Here is a 15,913-nt window from a genome sequence, read left to right on the forward strand (position 1 = left end):
TAACATTCCTAATGAAGAGGCAGAGATGTAGTAAATAGGGCATGGATACGACACATAAAATAGTCATTGAAATTTAGCTAGGATTTCATTCAGTTCAAGTATTTGTTTTTTCATTGTTATCTAGTTATAATAAGTAAGGTATGTTTATAAAGTTACAGATCAGTAAAAGGCAGATGACCAAAACAAGTATTAGACTGAACCATATTAGCTGTCAGACACTCTACCATTCTGACCTACAAAAATGACAAATTAAACTTAAAGCCATGCTTAATTAATAATTACTTCCAAAACACATTATAATATTATGTTAAGATGCTTTTATCTACAGCAATATTAAATTAGTTCTAATTCAGAAACCTAATTCCTATTAAGTTGGAAATTACCAATATGGAGGATACAATTAATAAAGAAATAATTCTTATTTTGAGAAATTAAATATGTATTACATAGATCTTTGTGTAGTTATGATGAAGTCAAATGTATATTTTTAAATAGAATACATATTTTGGAAAAGAATAGTACAGTTCAATGATGGCCAAGCCACTGCTATAATACTATGATACAAAAATTCTTGAGAGGCTGTTATAATTGTGTCATACATCAACACATTGAACACTGAAGCAGGTACGACAATTCAGCCATCTTTTACCAACCCAGACATTAACACGCTTTTAAAAGTATAATTACGTGTATTTTTCAAAATATGGAAAATGCATGTATTTTTCAAAAATGTTATTTATATTATCAAGCAATTAGTTATTATATCATTTTTAAATGAATTGATAATATTTAAAATTATCAGTCTTGGTATCAGTACAGTAAATATTTAATTATCACCCACATAAACAAAAGCTTCTGGAAGTACCCCCCCAAATTTAAAAACATAAGGTTTATATGAGCAAAAAGCTTAGAAATATAAACAAAAATATAGTGTGTGAAATATTAAAATGGTTCTTCACTTTTAACAATTCTCTTTGATGAATACCTTTATGATTCTTAAAAAGGTGTAAGAAATTATTTAAGATAGATCTATTTAAAAATCCTTACAACATTTTGTTCATGATGTAAAAAAAAATTGAGCCCTATAGAAATTGCCCCATTTGCAAAATATATTTATAACTTAACCAAAATAAATAATTCATACCTCACCAAGTGAGTAATAACGTCTTGGGATCTGGGAGTCAGGATAGATGTTTTCTAGGTACCAAGAGAAAGGCTTACACTTCAGATTTTCTCTTAGTGTTTTTCTGACTGACACATCTCCATAATCCACTTTGACAACACCTGGAATTTTTCAGAGAAACACAAATCAGTTGATGCTATTTTCATTTTAGCACTTTTCACTCTGTTTACTTTGCTTTCAATTTTTGTTCTCATCATTATAATTTCATCAAATTCAATTGCATGTGCATCTGCTATTATACTGGTTTTCTTAGTACACATACAATTATCACATGAATAGATGCAAAAACAGTTCTTCCATTGGTTATGACTTTTTAAATGCAAATATTTATCACCAAGTACTGGTAATTCTTATATCAAATAATTAATCAACTAAATGTAAATTGGTATTAATTTAGTAACTCATAATCAAAGCTTAACAGAACTATGCAATAATGTTATCTGTTTTTCTTTTTAAAAATTTCAATATTTTTGCTGATCTTTATATTTTCCCTAAAATGTGTTCACCATCTGTAGATTTTATGAGAAATTTATATAAATATGATCCTTACAATGAACTGCACATGTGATCCAACTTTCACTTGTTTTCAATGTTAGATCATTTAAGTCCAGAAAGCAACCAGGCACAGTTAAAAAAAAAAAAGACCCATTATTTAGGATATCCAGACCAACCAGTAGAGCCAATAAATCACCCAATAAAATATGCAGCCATTGTTTTGACAAACTGAATGTCTGTGACTAATCCCAAATTTTTAGTTTACTACTTTCAAAAGTAGCAAAATTCTCAAATTCTATCACCAGCTAGCTCCATCTCCTTCATCTCTTCAATCTTTTTTTCAAAATTAAGTGGCATAATATAGTCGAAAAGCATTCTTGATTATGCTTAAACAGCAAAACCATTTCCTTCCAAAAAAAAATATTGATCTCTTCAGTTGGTGTTTGGACAAAAATAACAAGGTCTTTGGACCTTTTGAAATCAATAATATTTGCTTGCAAAATCTTTCTATTCAGAACTTCCAATCTGGAGTGCAACCTTCAAATGAAGAGGCTCAAAAACAATTTTGTATTTTGATCACTAAAAGAATATCTTACTGTGTTGTGGCAATTGAAATGAGCTACATTATACATAAAGAGATGCCATTGGTCTAGAGTCGTAGTCTCAGAGGATTTAATTCAACAGTTATTTTTACTGTTCTGGTTCCGTTTTTGAAGTGAATAAATTTAATTGAGATGGCTTATTTAATAACAGCATTCTCCTTTTTTCATCTGAAGATTTAGTAATCCTGGCTTCAGATTTTTTTCCTAGGCATGTTTTATGAGTAGTTTTCTGACAGGAAGTCATGTCTGAAGAAGACTCACCTGCATATAATTTTACAGTGGTCCACAGAAAACATTAATTGCTCACCTTGGCAATGGGCAGTTGGTGGAGATTCAAAGAAATTATTGAGGAAAGGTAAAGCCTTCTTTACCTGCCATCCCTATATCACCCCTTTGCACAGGCACACAAACTGGGATTTTGTCTTAATCCCAATTATGGTAAATCACTTTTAGAAATGCAAAATAATATTGTGATCTTATTTCTATATTTTGAGGAGAATTTTTTTTCTCCCTCCAGGTTCACTATTTTACTATTCAGAAGTGAAATATTATGAAAAGACAGCAGGGCTAACCAAATACTCCATATAGGTCATATTTCCCAGGCATCTGCATTTAGGTAAGGGCATCTGGTTGGTCCTGGTCAATGAACTGTGGGGGAAATGGATAAAGTCACTTGCAGTCTTAAAGACAGAAGAACAGCCATGAGACACCACAGGTTCCTTCCCTCTCCTATAAGGACTGAGAGACTTTGTATCCCAGCATGTGCAGCTTCAAGACAACAGGACCCTTATTGTGCCTGTGACTGTGTTACAGTGACTATGAGGCAGACCTGGAATTAACCTGGAAATGCCATCTTACTTGTTTCCAAACATTTATCTCCAACCCAAACCTCCCCCAAATTGTTTTTCAATTGTTTATGCAACAATTTTATTGAAATATCTAATAGGTATCTCAAGAATGGCAAATCTAAAATATGATTCTATAACATGTTCTGTCTCTAAGATTCTCCATGTCCATTATTAGCTCAAATAACCATCAGTTTTTCACTGGGCTAAGACAGATAATTCTCTCTATCTCACACCCACACTTGCAATTCCTTAGCAACTGCCACTAGTTATGCCTTCACAATATATCCTTAGTCCTCTATTGCTTCCATACTGGTCCTATCCTCTCATCTCTTAGATCAGTCCCGGGAGCCATCCTTGAACTGTGCATGAACTAAAAATGAAGTGAAAGCCATTAGACAGGAAAGTCTGATATCTGGGAACTCCCAGGGACAGCCCTACTGGTTGGAGACTGCCCAATACATGTGACTTCCTAATTCGCTTCATCTAAGTTCAGCACTGCAACAGAGATGGGATGACCTGCTGGATCCACACAGCCACACAGCCTCTTAGAGATGGGTGTGGTTTGCCAAGATGCCAGCCAACCCGTTTGCTGCAAGAATCCTGTCACACTGAGAAGCAAGAGTCCTCCTGCTGAAACCTGCTTTTGATGTGTTTTCCTTTAAATAAAGAAATGAAGCAATTTTTTTAGTTGTTGGGTTCCAGCTCCTTTCAGGACTGGAGGAACTATCAGACACTCTGCTTCCCTTTTATACCTAATTTCTGGCTCTGTCTCTTATTTCTTTATATTTATATCAGACTTTCTATTTCTCAGGCAGCTCACACCTTCTGAGCAGAAAGCTACCCTGGCGGCGTACTGGCAAACCCTTAATAGACCAGCATTGAAAAGGCCTCCCAACTAGCACTCTCAACATTTTACATTTCTCCATCTATCTTTTATTCACTGATGCCTACTCATTAGACAACTTATTCAAAATACAAATAAAATTATGTTACTTCCCTGCTCCTAAGCATCCAGTGATTTTCCATTGTACTGAGAATAACTAAACATCTCTTAATGATTGACAGGAGACTCTTCATTGAAATGGCTCTTGGCTATCTCTCTGAATTCATCCTTGTTTTGCTTTTCTTCAAACACACCAAGCTCATTTCTTATACAAGGTGTGTAATTATCCTCCTGTCTGGACTAGTATTAGTTTGGGACTTTCAGGAATTGTCCTTTACTTGTTCCAAGTCTTTCGTCAAACTTTACTTATCCAGGTTTACCCTGATCTTATCGAAGTTGACTGCTTCCTTGCATCATCCTTGGTCATGTTCTATTTACTTAATTTTTCTCCATAGCACCAACCCTAAAATTATATGACAGATTAATTTGCTCATTTCCTTTAGTACAAGATTTTGGACAATTTTTTTAATCTCTTGAAGCTTAAGATATCTTATTGAAAATACCTTGTAATATATTGTGAATAGGAGATATTGTCTGGGAAAGGCCTACTACAGTGCCTGGAATTTAACAATTGCTTAATATCTAGTATTTATTATAACGTATATCTGTTGTTTTTGCATGTCTGATATCCATCTGACTTTTGGTAAAAGCATTAGTTTTCTTTGAGTAGACATCCCTCCCTGACTATCAGTTTGGGTGGGGCTGTTCTCATTCCCCTTCCTAACCTTTTAGCTCCATCTAGGTGTACAAACTAAATTCACATTACTAGAGAGTCTTGATAAAATGAAAATTCTGATTTGGTTGGTCTCCAGGAGGGCCTTTCAGTCTGCAGTTCAGACAAGCTCATGGAGGATGTTGCTCAGACCAGAATACGATTAGCACTCAAAATAATCAGAGCATTTCATTTATCAACCTTATATACAAACAGATAGTAATGATTGACTCCTGGATGGCCCTGTGAGAACCTAATACAAGTTTACTCCAAGAAGTTGTTTGTACCATCAGAAATTTAAAGCTCTATTTCCTCTGGAATTGGTACCTGCAAAGATGATTTAAACCTGAGCTTATGGAGATACTCTATAGAGAAGGCCTTGGACAGAGATACCATGAGGAGTAAGATAAATAACCAGAAGTGTGTGTATGGGGAGGGAGGGAGGGAAGGGAGGAGAAAGAGAGAGAGAGAAAAAGAGAAAGTGGGCCCAGAGGTCAAATCATGATTAATTCAACCAATATTTGCTGTAGTCCATCTATATACAAGGCACTTATTCTAGATATTTTGGATAAATTAATAAACAAACAAAACTAACCACCTTGTCTATGGATTTTATATTATACCAAAGATATATATATATATATATATATATATATATATATATATATATATATATATATATATATATGATACATGCTATTACATGCTATGGCAAAAATAGACTTGGACAGGAAAGGATGATTGCAACTGAAGGAATCTTAATACATTATCACTTTTTGCAAAGACAATTTATATAAGTTGACAGTTTTTAAGGGAAGTCTTTCAATGAGACTTACAAAAGCCCTAAAAGACTTTGATGATGAGATAAAAAATGTATAATAAGAAAAAAGTGTATTTTAATTAACTCCAGGTTTGTGGTTTGATTAATAGAAAAATGATAACACTTATGGGTTGTTCTATTTTATTTAATAACTTTTCCTTTATTAATCATCTTTAAACACATTGCATGGTAGTATTAAATTCATATATTTAGAGCAAACATGTTTTAAATTTTAAATAACTATTACATGGAAGATCATAATATTCCCAGTTAGTACTTCCCTAGTACAGACCTAGTAATTCTAAGAATTCTAGTTTTCTATAATCAAGGTATAAAAAACAAATGACCTGATTGTACACTACAGCTTACAATCTAATGGATAAAAGTATCTTTTGCAGAATAACTTAAAGTGGAGAAAAGGGGAAACTATTTTCCTTCTATAAAGAATGCTTAAATAAATCAATTGTACATCTAGTAGACAAAATATAATTTACATATTAAAATAATTGTCAATATAAGAATATGAAAAATGTTAATAAAAACCTAAAATTTTATGTGTGTGTGTTTATATATATATATAATACTGCCACTAAACCAACTCAAATGGAAATAAATGAAATAGCAAGAATCTGAGAAAAATAAAAACAGTACCTTCCCTTTGCTACTCAAAAAAATTGTACAAAGAACTTAGAAGGCTCCCATTCCTTTCTTAAGCAAAAGTCAAAATTATGCAGTTAATCATAAATATTTTTATATAAATAATGTGATATTAATAATATATTTGCACATTATAGGAGTATACCAGCTATACTGTTTAAGAATTTATTTATTTATTTTTGGTGTCAGGGATTGAACCCAGGGGTGCTCAACCACTGAGCCACTTCCCCAGCCCTTTTTATTTTTTATTTAGAGACAGGGTCTTTCTGAGTTGCTTAGTGCCTTGATTTTGCTGAGACTGGCGTTGAACTCACAATCCCCTTGCCTCAACCTCCCAAGCTGCTGGGATTACAGGCGTGTGCCACCATACCTGGCTAAGAATTTATTCTTTGAAACTTTCTAAATTTAACATAAATAGAAAATCATCCTTCATTTTATTATTTACTTTTAATAATTTTCCTTAATGTCTTTATGAGTAAAGATGTATATTTTATGTATATTATTATCAAATGTGACAATAATGATAAAAATAAGCCATGTTAAAGCCAATTGGTGATCATTGAATTCTATACTATTTAATTACTATACATATCAGAAGTTTAGGAGATTACTTGGAATTTTTGTTGTTTTTAAAACTTTGATCTACTTTTTCAGTTTAATATGTCCATTCTTTATGTGCATACAAAATACCCAGGTTCCTAAGCTCTCACTAGACAGAACTGCATAAAAGGCTGGTAGCCCATCTCAGCTAATAATACACAATGGTTATTTATTGAATATATCATTTACTGTTATTACTTTGATTTTATTTTAATGCAATAAGAATGAGATAATGAATTTTATAAAGGGCATATCTTCCGTAGAGAGCTGTATCATACCAAAGAACCAAATATCAGCCAGCTTTGCAGTTTATTTAATTCTCTCTGATATAGTTGAAAGTTAGAACAGGTTTTGAAGCTGAATTTTCTAGGTAGTTACCTCAAACTTCAGTTCTATTTGACATTAAAGATCTTATATTCAACTTCTTGGCTTCAGTTCATAAGGAAACTAAATACGTTTCCTTCATAAGGAAACTAAATATGAATAGTAGCATTTTAAAATAAAGGTCAACTTGATATCATTGAGGAAAATGGAGTATAAAATCTACAGTCTTCAGGAAATTATTCTAAGTCAGGAACTTCAGGGCAGTACTGAACACTTCAGCTGGAGCAGCAAGTATATGCAGTCACCAGCTCCCTCACTCACATATTTTATGGAAACTGCAAAAGAAATATTAATCTACTGATGATGCTATTCATCTACTTGTGTATATTCTGTTTTCATTTTTTGGTTTTATTTTTCTCCCAGTAGAAAGGAAACATTTGTGTGCAATTAATTTATTAATATTTCTTAAATTTCTCTAATTTTTCAAGGATGACTTGTAATCATACATAATAGTGGGATTTTTATGCCATATTTGTATATGAACATCACATAATTTGATGACTCACATTAAAATTATTTGAAAAGTATATATTCATTGCAGATGAAACTAAATCATAAATGAACATAGAAAAGTTTAAAGTCACCTGTAATGTTTATATTTATCTTATATTAATAATTTTTCTAAACTTCTTTATTTAGCAGATACAAGTTTTATTTTTTTGCAAAAATTGATTTATAATATAATATGCATTTGCAACCTGCTTTTTCCTAACAGAGTGTGTCATAAACACTTTCAAAGCTAAGTGAACTCTTCTGTAACTTAAATATATATTTAAGATATACAATGAGACTTTTAAATTTAAAAGAATATTTTGATTAACATTTCAATTGTTCATATTAACGGGATTCCATATGACATTTCAACACATGCATATAGAGTGCATTGATGAAATTCAGCTACCCTTAATCCACTTTCTTCAAATGCCCAATCTTTTGAAACCTTTGATTTCAATGTTTCTATAGAATTCTATTTTACAAATTAGTCATAATGCATTTAATTAGTCAACTATAGATTAACATTCAATTTATTTTAAATTTTAGACCTAACAACCAATAAATATCTTTATACAATTTTTTTTATTTTACCATTATTTCATTAATTTCTAGAAGCAAGGTATTCTGATAACAGAGTCTTAAGGCTTGAAGTTATTATAGTCAGTCCTCCATATTCATTGATCTATGGATTTGATAACCTGCATTGTGTACCTCAGTTCTGTTCATTTATCAGCAAATAACATAATTTCATTCTTCTTTGCAGCTTAATAAAACTTTATTCTATTTATATTTCTCATCTTCTTTATCCATTCCTATCTTGATGTGCACTCTTGATACAAACAAATTTGGTGTATTTGTTGCAAATATTTAAATTTTAGAGAATTTTTAATAGTATAAAGTGTTTTAGTTTTAATATTGTAAATGATAACAATCTTCTGCTCTGCCCTTGATATGATATTTGAAAATGACTTTTATATCCTGAGATATCAAAAATGTCCAATTCTAATAATATAAACACAAATAAAATATAGAATGTAAAAATGTTTTACCTCATATTATTTTCATTCATTTAATCACCATGTCTTTTTTTTACTTTCATTGTTCTTTTTCTTGTATATATAAAAGATATATCTTTAAAGTGATTCACTTGTTTCAGTTTGCTTTAAGTAGATCTCTAATATACCTTATAGCTTAACAGCCTATAGGCACCTTAAATTTTATGTAGAATCAACTTAATACAATATAGTACTCTATATTTAGTCATTATCTGATCTTTGTAAAATCTAAATGAGGATTTGACATTATGCTATTGGATCATTGCAGATCAATAAAGAAAAATAAGGTAGTTTCCCAAAACTTGCAATTGTACCAGCTTTCTGTGTTGTCTTGAGGTCCTGGACTATTGCATCATGAAATATTTTTTTGTTTTATAAGGTATTTCAAGAGCAATTTCCTGTATAAACCCAGGAACAGGGAAAACAGGGTTTGTCCTTAGTAACTTATTATGTTGTTTTCTTCTTACAAACACTTCTATCTTTATAACTGACATATCCTTCTACAGTCTATCCAGTATACCACATGAATTTAGTACACTATATCAAAGTATGTTTGAAACAGGACAGTCATTCATTCATTTAGCCAAGTAATAAAACCATAATAAAGCATGGTGTTGGTAAAAAGAGTTAAAATATGATTTAAGAGATTTTATTTCTATAGTAAACACATTTGTATATTCTTTCTCATTAAATATCTCTAATATCCCTATTATTTATTATTTAAGGATGAAACTGAGGCATGCATGAAATTCCAGCAACTCAGGAGGATGAAACAGGAGAATCACAAGTTGGAGGCCAGCTTTGTCAACTTAGTAAGACCCCTAACAACATAGCAAGACCCTGTCTCAAAAATAAAAAATGATAAAAAAGGACTGGGGATGAAGCTCGGTGGTAAAGTGCCCCTGGATTCAATCCTGAGTACAAAGAATAAAAATAAAATTTAAAAAAGAATGAAATTAAGTCTTTGGTTACATAAATTGCTTAAGTTAACCATAGAAATAGCAGAAAATAGTATAATTGTTCTAGTGGCAGGGTTAGAAGTCACTCACTTCTTTCTAATATCAAAATCCATGTTCTTTTCTACAATACTTGAATGGGGTCATAAAACTTGAGAAAGCGGGAAACAGCTCCACCAAGAAATCTTTCTCTGAGTGGTGGTACTAACCATAATTATCAACCTTCAAAGGATGGGAACCACTTGGCAAATTATCTCTGTTCTGACAGATCAATATGATGATCCAAGAGCCTGACAAACTTGAATTCATAGAAATAAATGATTAATAGTATAATATGATGTAATTGGAATTTCCTGTATTGGCTTGACAATTAAATATAAGCTAGGATATTTCAGTGTATAATTGAGGAATCAAAATATACCCATAAAGTGCCTCACAAATTGTGTTCTATAATTACTGTGCAGGAAGCTAGATTCAACTGTTTCTTCAGTTCTGTGAGACATTATTGTAACATCTCTGACTCCGTGATGGAGTCAACAATCAACGGCATTTTACAATTGTTGCTGAGGAGAAGGTAATCATACTTGGGTTATTACTGCCTGAGTATGTACAATTTCTTTTCCTCTTTGTGGAATCACTGGCCAATTGTACTTTCTGTAATTAGTTAATGGCTATTGAAATCAATGGACAATTAAATGCATCCTGATTATTAAAAATTTTCCTTTGATTCTTTCTGGTAAAATCAAGAAAGCAGCAAGATAAAAATTTGTTGAGTGGTTTCTGTAACTTAGAATAAAATCTGAGACAAAATGGATCGTCATTTTAAGAAATTCTACACTGTCACCCACCTGATCGCAGTCAGAATGATACTGAATGGAAAACACATACACACTTGTAACTTTTTCTGAAATATCAGCCTTCAAATGTGAAGTAGCTTGATCAATTATTTTAATTGTTCAAAAATTGTTATGCATGTATAAGAATGTTTGTACATGCTTGTACAAAAAGCTGCATCTGCATGAATTTATATCTAAAATATTTTATTTAGTAGGCATACTATAATCCTAGGTGAAAAGGAAGTTTTTTGTTATATTTTGTATGGATAATTTTTTTTTTTTTTGGTAATGTTATATTGCACAATGGTGATGCTGCAAAAGGTGGAAACTTAGATAAGAATCAGTAATTAAACATTATAATCTTGCCATATTTTAATGGAAACAATGAGCAAACAAATCTTTCCTACAGGATTTCTGAGAACTTTTACTATGCTAACATGCACTGTGAACAACCAAAGTAGATAGCATTTTCCAAATTTACTTGTCTTTTTCCAGAATTTGAAACATGCTCCTTTAAATTACTGTGAGAAATGCAGTTCTCATTGTATTTTCTATATCTATATCTTAGTCACTAGATCCAAACTGATTCCATTAAGAAAAAGCTTTAGTAGAAAAAAAAATAGCTGTTATCATTTGCTTTAATTAAACCAAGAAAATGGTCGTCAAGGGCAGAGACTGAATTATGGGTCTTGAACTGTCCTGTGACACAGGCGATGCCTCTCTTGGGAAGTCTCTGTGTGAAGGCGTGGATCTGAGACTGCCCAGTTGCTATGTTGATGCCCTGTTCAATAGAAGGTTCTGTGCCAATCACCGAGTATTCAGTCCTTGACCTTGAGGTTCAAACGCCAGCTGCTTGTGGGTAGAAAGTTATGGGCTCAAGCTGATAACCGGGCTGCTCATATTCATGACCTTAGTTCTGCTTATTTTGAAGAAACTTTCTCACAATAAATCCTTTCAATGTTTAAACCTATGTAATAAACATGTCAAGCTTGCTTGTGGTCACTATTTCCATGTACTGGAGCACACATCTAGTTTGGCAATGGTATGGCAATTGATGTAACCTCATAAGGCTTCATATCTTCTCCTGTTACATGGACATAATAATAACACTTTCCTCTAAGTTTCATTGTGATTACTAAATGAGTTAATGAGCAAAACACTCAGGCAGGACTTGATGCATAGCAAGGGCTTGTTGAATGTTACTGATAATATTTGTTGTTTAATGTGAATGAGAATTTCAAGAGGCACACGCTTTCCTAACAGAGGAGCAGGCTAGTTGTTTTCTGAGCCTGTGCACTTCTGTTGTCTATCAGCTGTCTGGTGTGGGAAAACAATCACTTCCTTTGACCCAGATGCCCTTTAGTGAGAGGCACACCATAGATCACTTTCAAGATTTCTTGGATCTGTACTCCTGCTGCTATCATTTAGGGTCTCAATGTAAGGATTTTTCTACTCCAAATATCTAATAAAAATGTAGCTGAAGCTCCACACTTCCTGCACTTGACATTTATCCTACCTACATTTGTGCACCAGGGTGATTCTGACCACACATTCTGTCACATATTCACAACAATAACAACAACAACATATCACAAATTTCAGAATCACAGTCTCTGTTAAGACATACCAATCAGCATGGCAGAAATTGGTGTTCTAAAAGAAGAATGAAAAGCTGTTCTAAAAAGCATGTTGATTCTGATGTGAACAACCAATTGTAAAATTATTCTTGGACTCTATTGTCAATTAGTTTCCTCCATCTCTCCTAAACTACTATAAATGAATGAGCTGGAAAAGGCTACAGGAGAGACATTAGTCACCCCAGGGACACTGTGCACTGTTACTATGGCACAACCAATGACACAAATTTCAATAAGCATGAATTTGACTTATGCTTTTTGGAAATGGTGGAGTAAAATTTTGCTCCTGGGTTTCCCATGCAGAATTTATCTTCTTAAAGCACTGTCATGTCAAATAACGGAAACTGAAAACAATGCAAAGTTTATTTATTACATATATAAGATAGAGTTCACAAAGCAGAGTCAACACTGCTAGGCAGGAGAGGATCTCAGCAGTTACTAAATAAAGTCAATATTCAGTCATGATGAAAAGAAGCCAACTGTGTCAGCTGCACTATTGTGATGCTAATACTCTCCTACATGGTGGTTTAATTCAAATACTGCATAGGAATTCTAACATTCCTTTCTTCTTTTTTTTTAGAGTTTTCATTTTTCTGAAGATGTGATTGGCCTAGGACTGGACTAATATTTAATTTAACAAATGCTTTGGGCCCATAAGGGTATTGGATGGCTCAAGAGGAGAGTCGGAGAACAACATCTTGAAAGTAGGATGCATTTAATACAGTTTTTGTTTGGTTGGTTGAGGGTTTGATTTGTGTAGTGGAAATAACCACATTTTGAGTTATAACATGCCTGGAATATTCAAATATATAAAATCAAATATATAGAACATCCAGGAATCTTTTTAAAATACATGAATTTCACAAATGTTCATTGAATCTTCTTATTTTACTTCTGCGGTCTGCTGATTTTGCCTGTTGCAAATAGGCTAATGCGTCAAAACCATTGGTCAAGATGAAGAAGGAAATGACCAGACAATTCAGAGAGGGAGGGAGGAGGAATTTCAATGCAGTAGAAGTTTACTCATTAGTAATAGTTTAAAATCACAAAATCGTATCAAAATTCTGTATGTGTTAGAAATGACCTTTTGCAGATGAAAAGCCTGAGTCTCAGAAACTTGATTGGACTTGGGTGAAGTAGCACAAGAAAAATGAAAGATCTTGCACTGGAACGTGGGATTCCTGACCTCAAGTTAGTGCCCTGAACGTCTGTTCCTCCTCACAACACTTTTAATTGTTTCTCATTTTGTGTTAAAAACTGTACTGTGTAGTCGGGATACACTATTCAACAACAACCACATATAGTTTCTTCCATCGTCAACTTAATCTGTACATATGTAATCAAACAACACGAATGAAAATCAACAATTGTAATGACAAATTTGAGAAATAGACAGGGTAAAAAAAAAAAAGCATAGGATAAGTAACTGGGGGTTAGGGAGAGGCAGATCAGGCTGTCTGAGGAAGTGACCTTTGAGTTGAGATCTCCAGATAAGTAAAATGACATACCCAGGGGAGCATTGGGCATGATGGGAAATGTCACCTAGTTTTATTGTTTGGGGACATGTTGGTAAAAAAAAAAAAAAAAAGATTTTCTTTGGCTATTCCTGAAGATTATTCATCTATTTATTTCTGTATTATATTTTTGTACCAGAGACTCTAAGGTGGCTCAAAATCATTCGGTTCCTTTCCATCAAGTGTGAGGAGAACCTGCATCTTTCTTCTAATCAAGACAAAGAACAAAAGTGATGGGGTATAACTTGTGATGACATTATGTGTAATTGTACTTTGCACCTTACTATCTGATACTGTGTTTGACTTCCTGCATTTCTGGCTTTGGTGAAACAAACTGCCTTGTGGCAAGCGGCCTCATGGAGAAGTCTAAAGAGCAGGACTTTTCTCATAGCTAGCAAGAAACTAAACTCTAATGATGGTCATGTAAACTTGGAAGGAGACGTTCCCTCAGTCAAGCCCTGAGGTGCGACTGCTTCCCCAGCAGCCATAGGAGAAGCCCTGATCAGTGTCCCCAGCTGGGCCACCCCTGGATGCTAACCCACAGAAATTGACAGATAATAAATGCATGTGTGTCTGTGTGTCTATAAGCCACCAAGTTTGTGGTACTGTAGCACATATCAACAGATAACTAACATGATCCTCCTTTGTGCCATTTCAAAAGTCACTGGGAATGTCCTCTTTTTTATATTGATAAGTTGAAGTTCTTAGGTTTTGTAAAATCTCCCAAAAATCTAAGGAAAGAATTCTGTGAGAAATAGTATGGAGTTCTTTAGATGATAATTAAATTTCTTAACATATAATATAAAACTTTCATAAGTTGAACTTCAGGAAATAATTGCCCATAACTACATAAAATTATATAAACAAAGATATTTTGAACATTTTTCCCCCAAATATCTTACTAATATCTAAAAAGCATTAGGCAAAAAGCTATATACAAATGAAGACACTGATTACCATTTTAATTCATGTGGCTTATCCACCCGAGTATAAATTCTAGATCCATCATGTACCACTCATATGACCTTTGATAACTTACTTTCCTCTTGGAGGGTACAATAATTAAGTTTAGCTACTTTATTGTATTATGGTGAAGGAATAAATATTAAAATACATAGAAAATACCTGGCACCGATAAAATATAACCCTTATCATTGCAAAAAATGCATAAATGTCTTTTTTCAGTTATATAAACTTTTCAGTAATATTTCATAAGTTAATAATAGATTATAGTCTTATACATTCTACTTTTAGAATTTTAAAATGCAAATGGAAATAGTTTTTCACTTTATATTAGACTAAAAATTTGAAAGTAATTTTCATTGACTTTAGTCATAGATTAAGCTCTATCATCTTCTTTGGATTTATAATTTCAAGATAGATTTAATAAAGTATTTTACTAATGTTTTCATGAATTCATTAATCTTAATATTATCTCTTTTTTTTGTAAATGTAATACTTAGTTTTGCATTTATTTTTCCTCCCAAGTATTCAATGTTTTCCAAGTTAAGAGATGTTCTGCAAGGCAGTGTTGCAGAAAACTTTGCAAAATTTTAAGAACATTAAAATTGTATGGCTACTATAGTAAAACTGGAGATTTCCTTTTTTGAGAGTGAGAGAGAGAGAGAGAGAGAGTGTGTGTGTGTGTGTGTGTGTGTGTGTGTGTGTGTGTGTGCGTGTGTGTGACTAGAGACTGGACTCAGGGGAACTCTGCCACTGAAACACACTCCCAGCCTTTTTTATTTTATTTTGAGACAGGGTCTTTTAGATGAGTATCTCACTAAATTGCTGGGCAGGCCTCCGATTTGCAATCCACCTTTCTGAGTCACTTGGATAAAGGTGTGAACCACCATTCTCAGCCATAATTGTAGATCGTGGCTTGACAACTATTATGGTTTAGACATTAAGTATGCCCCCAAAGCTCATGTATGAAACAATGCCAGAACATTCAGAGGTGATATTATTGGATTATGAAAGCCTTAATCCAATTTGTGAATTAATTCCCTGACAGGGATTAACTGAGTTGTAACTGCAGGCTGGTAGGGCTTGGCTGGAGGTGGTGTGTAACTGGGGGAGTGCCTTTGGGATAGATATTTGGTGAGCTGAGCCTGGCCTCTCTCTCTGCTTCCTGATCATGTCCTGAGATGCTTCCTTCCACCACACTCTTCTTCCATGA

At 33.1% G+C, this 15,913-nt stretch overlaps 1 protein-coding gene across 1 annotated transcript in view; it reads right to left on the reverse strand.

Annotated features, from left to right (window-relative positions):
- Window positions 1–15,913, reverse strand: part of Galnt13 (polypeptide N-acetylgalactosaminyltransferase 13) — a 560,314-nt gene that overhangs the window by 71,886 nt on the left and 472,515 nt on the right. Inside the window, exon 10 of the mRNA XM_046426955.2 lies at window positions 1,145–1,284. Coding sequence (XP_046282911.1) covers window positions 1,145–1,284 — 140 coding nt within the window. The remainder of the gene's footprint in view (window positions 1–1,144; window positions 1,285–15,913) is intronic.

Source organism: Marmota monax, unplaced genomic scaffold (assembly GCF_021218885.2).
Source record: "Marmota monax isolate L192 unplaced genomic scaffold, Marmota_monax_Labrador192_F-V1.1 WCK01_AAM20220418_F8-fsc00048, whole genome shotgun sequence".
NCBI lineage: Eukaryota > Metazoa > Chordata > Mammalia > Rodentia > Sciuridae > Marmota > Marmota monax.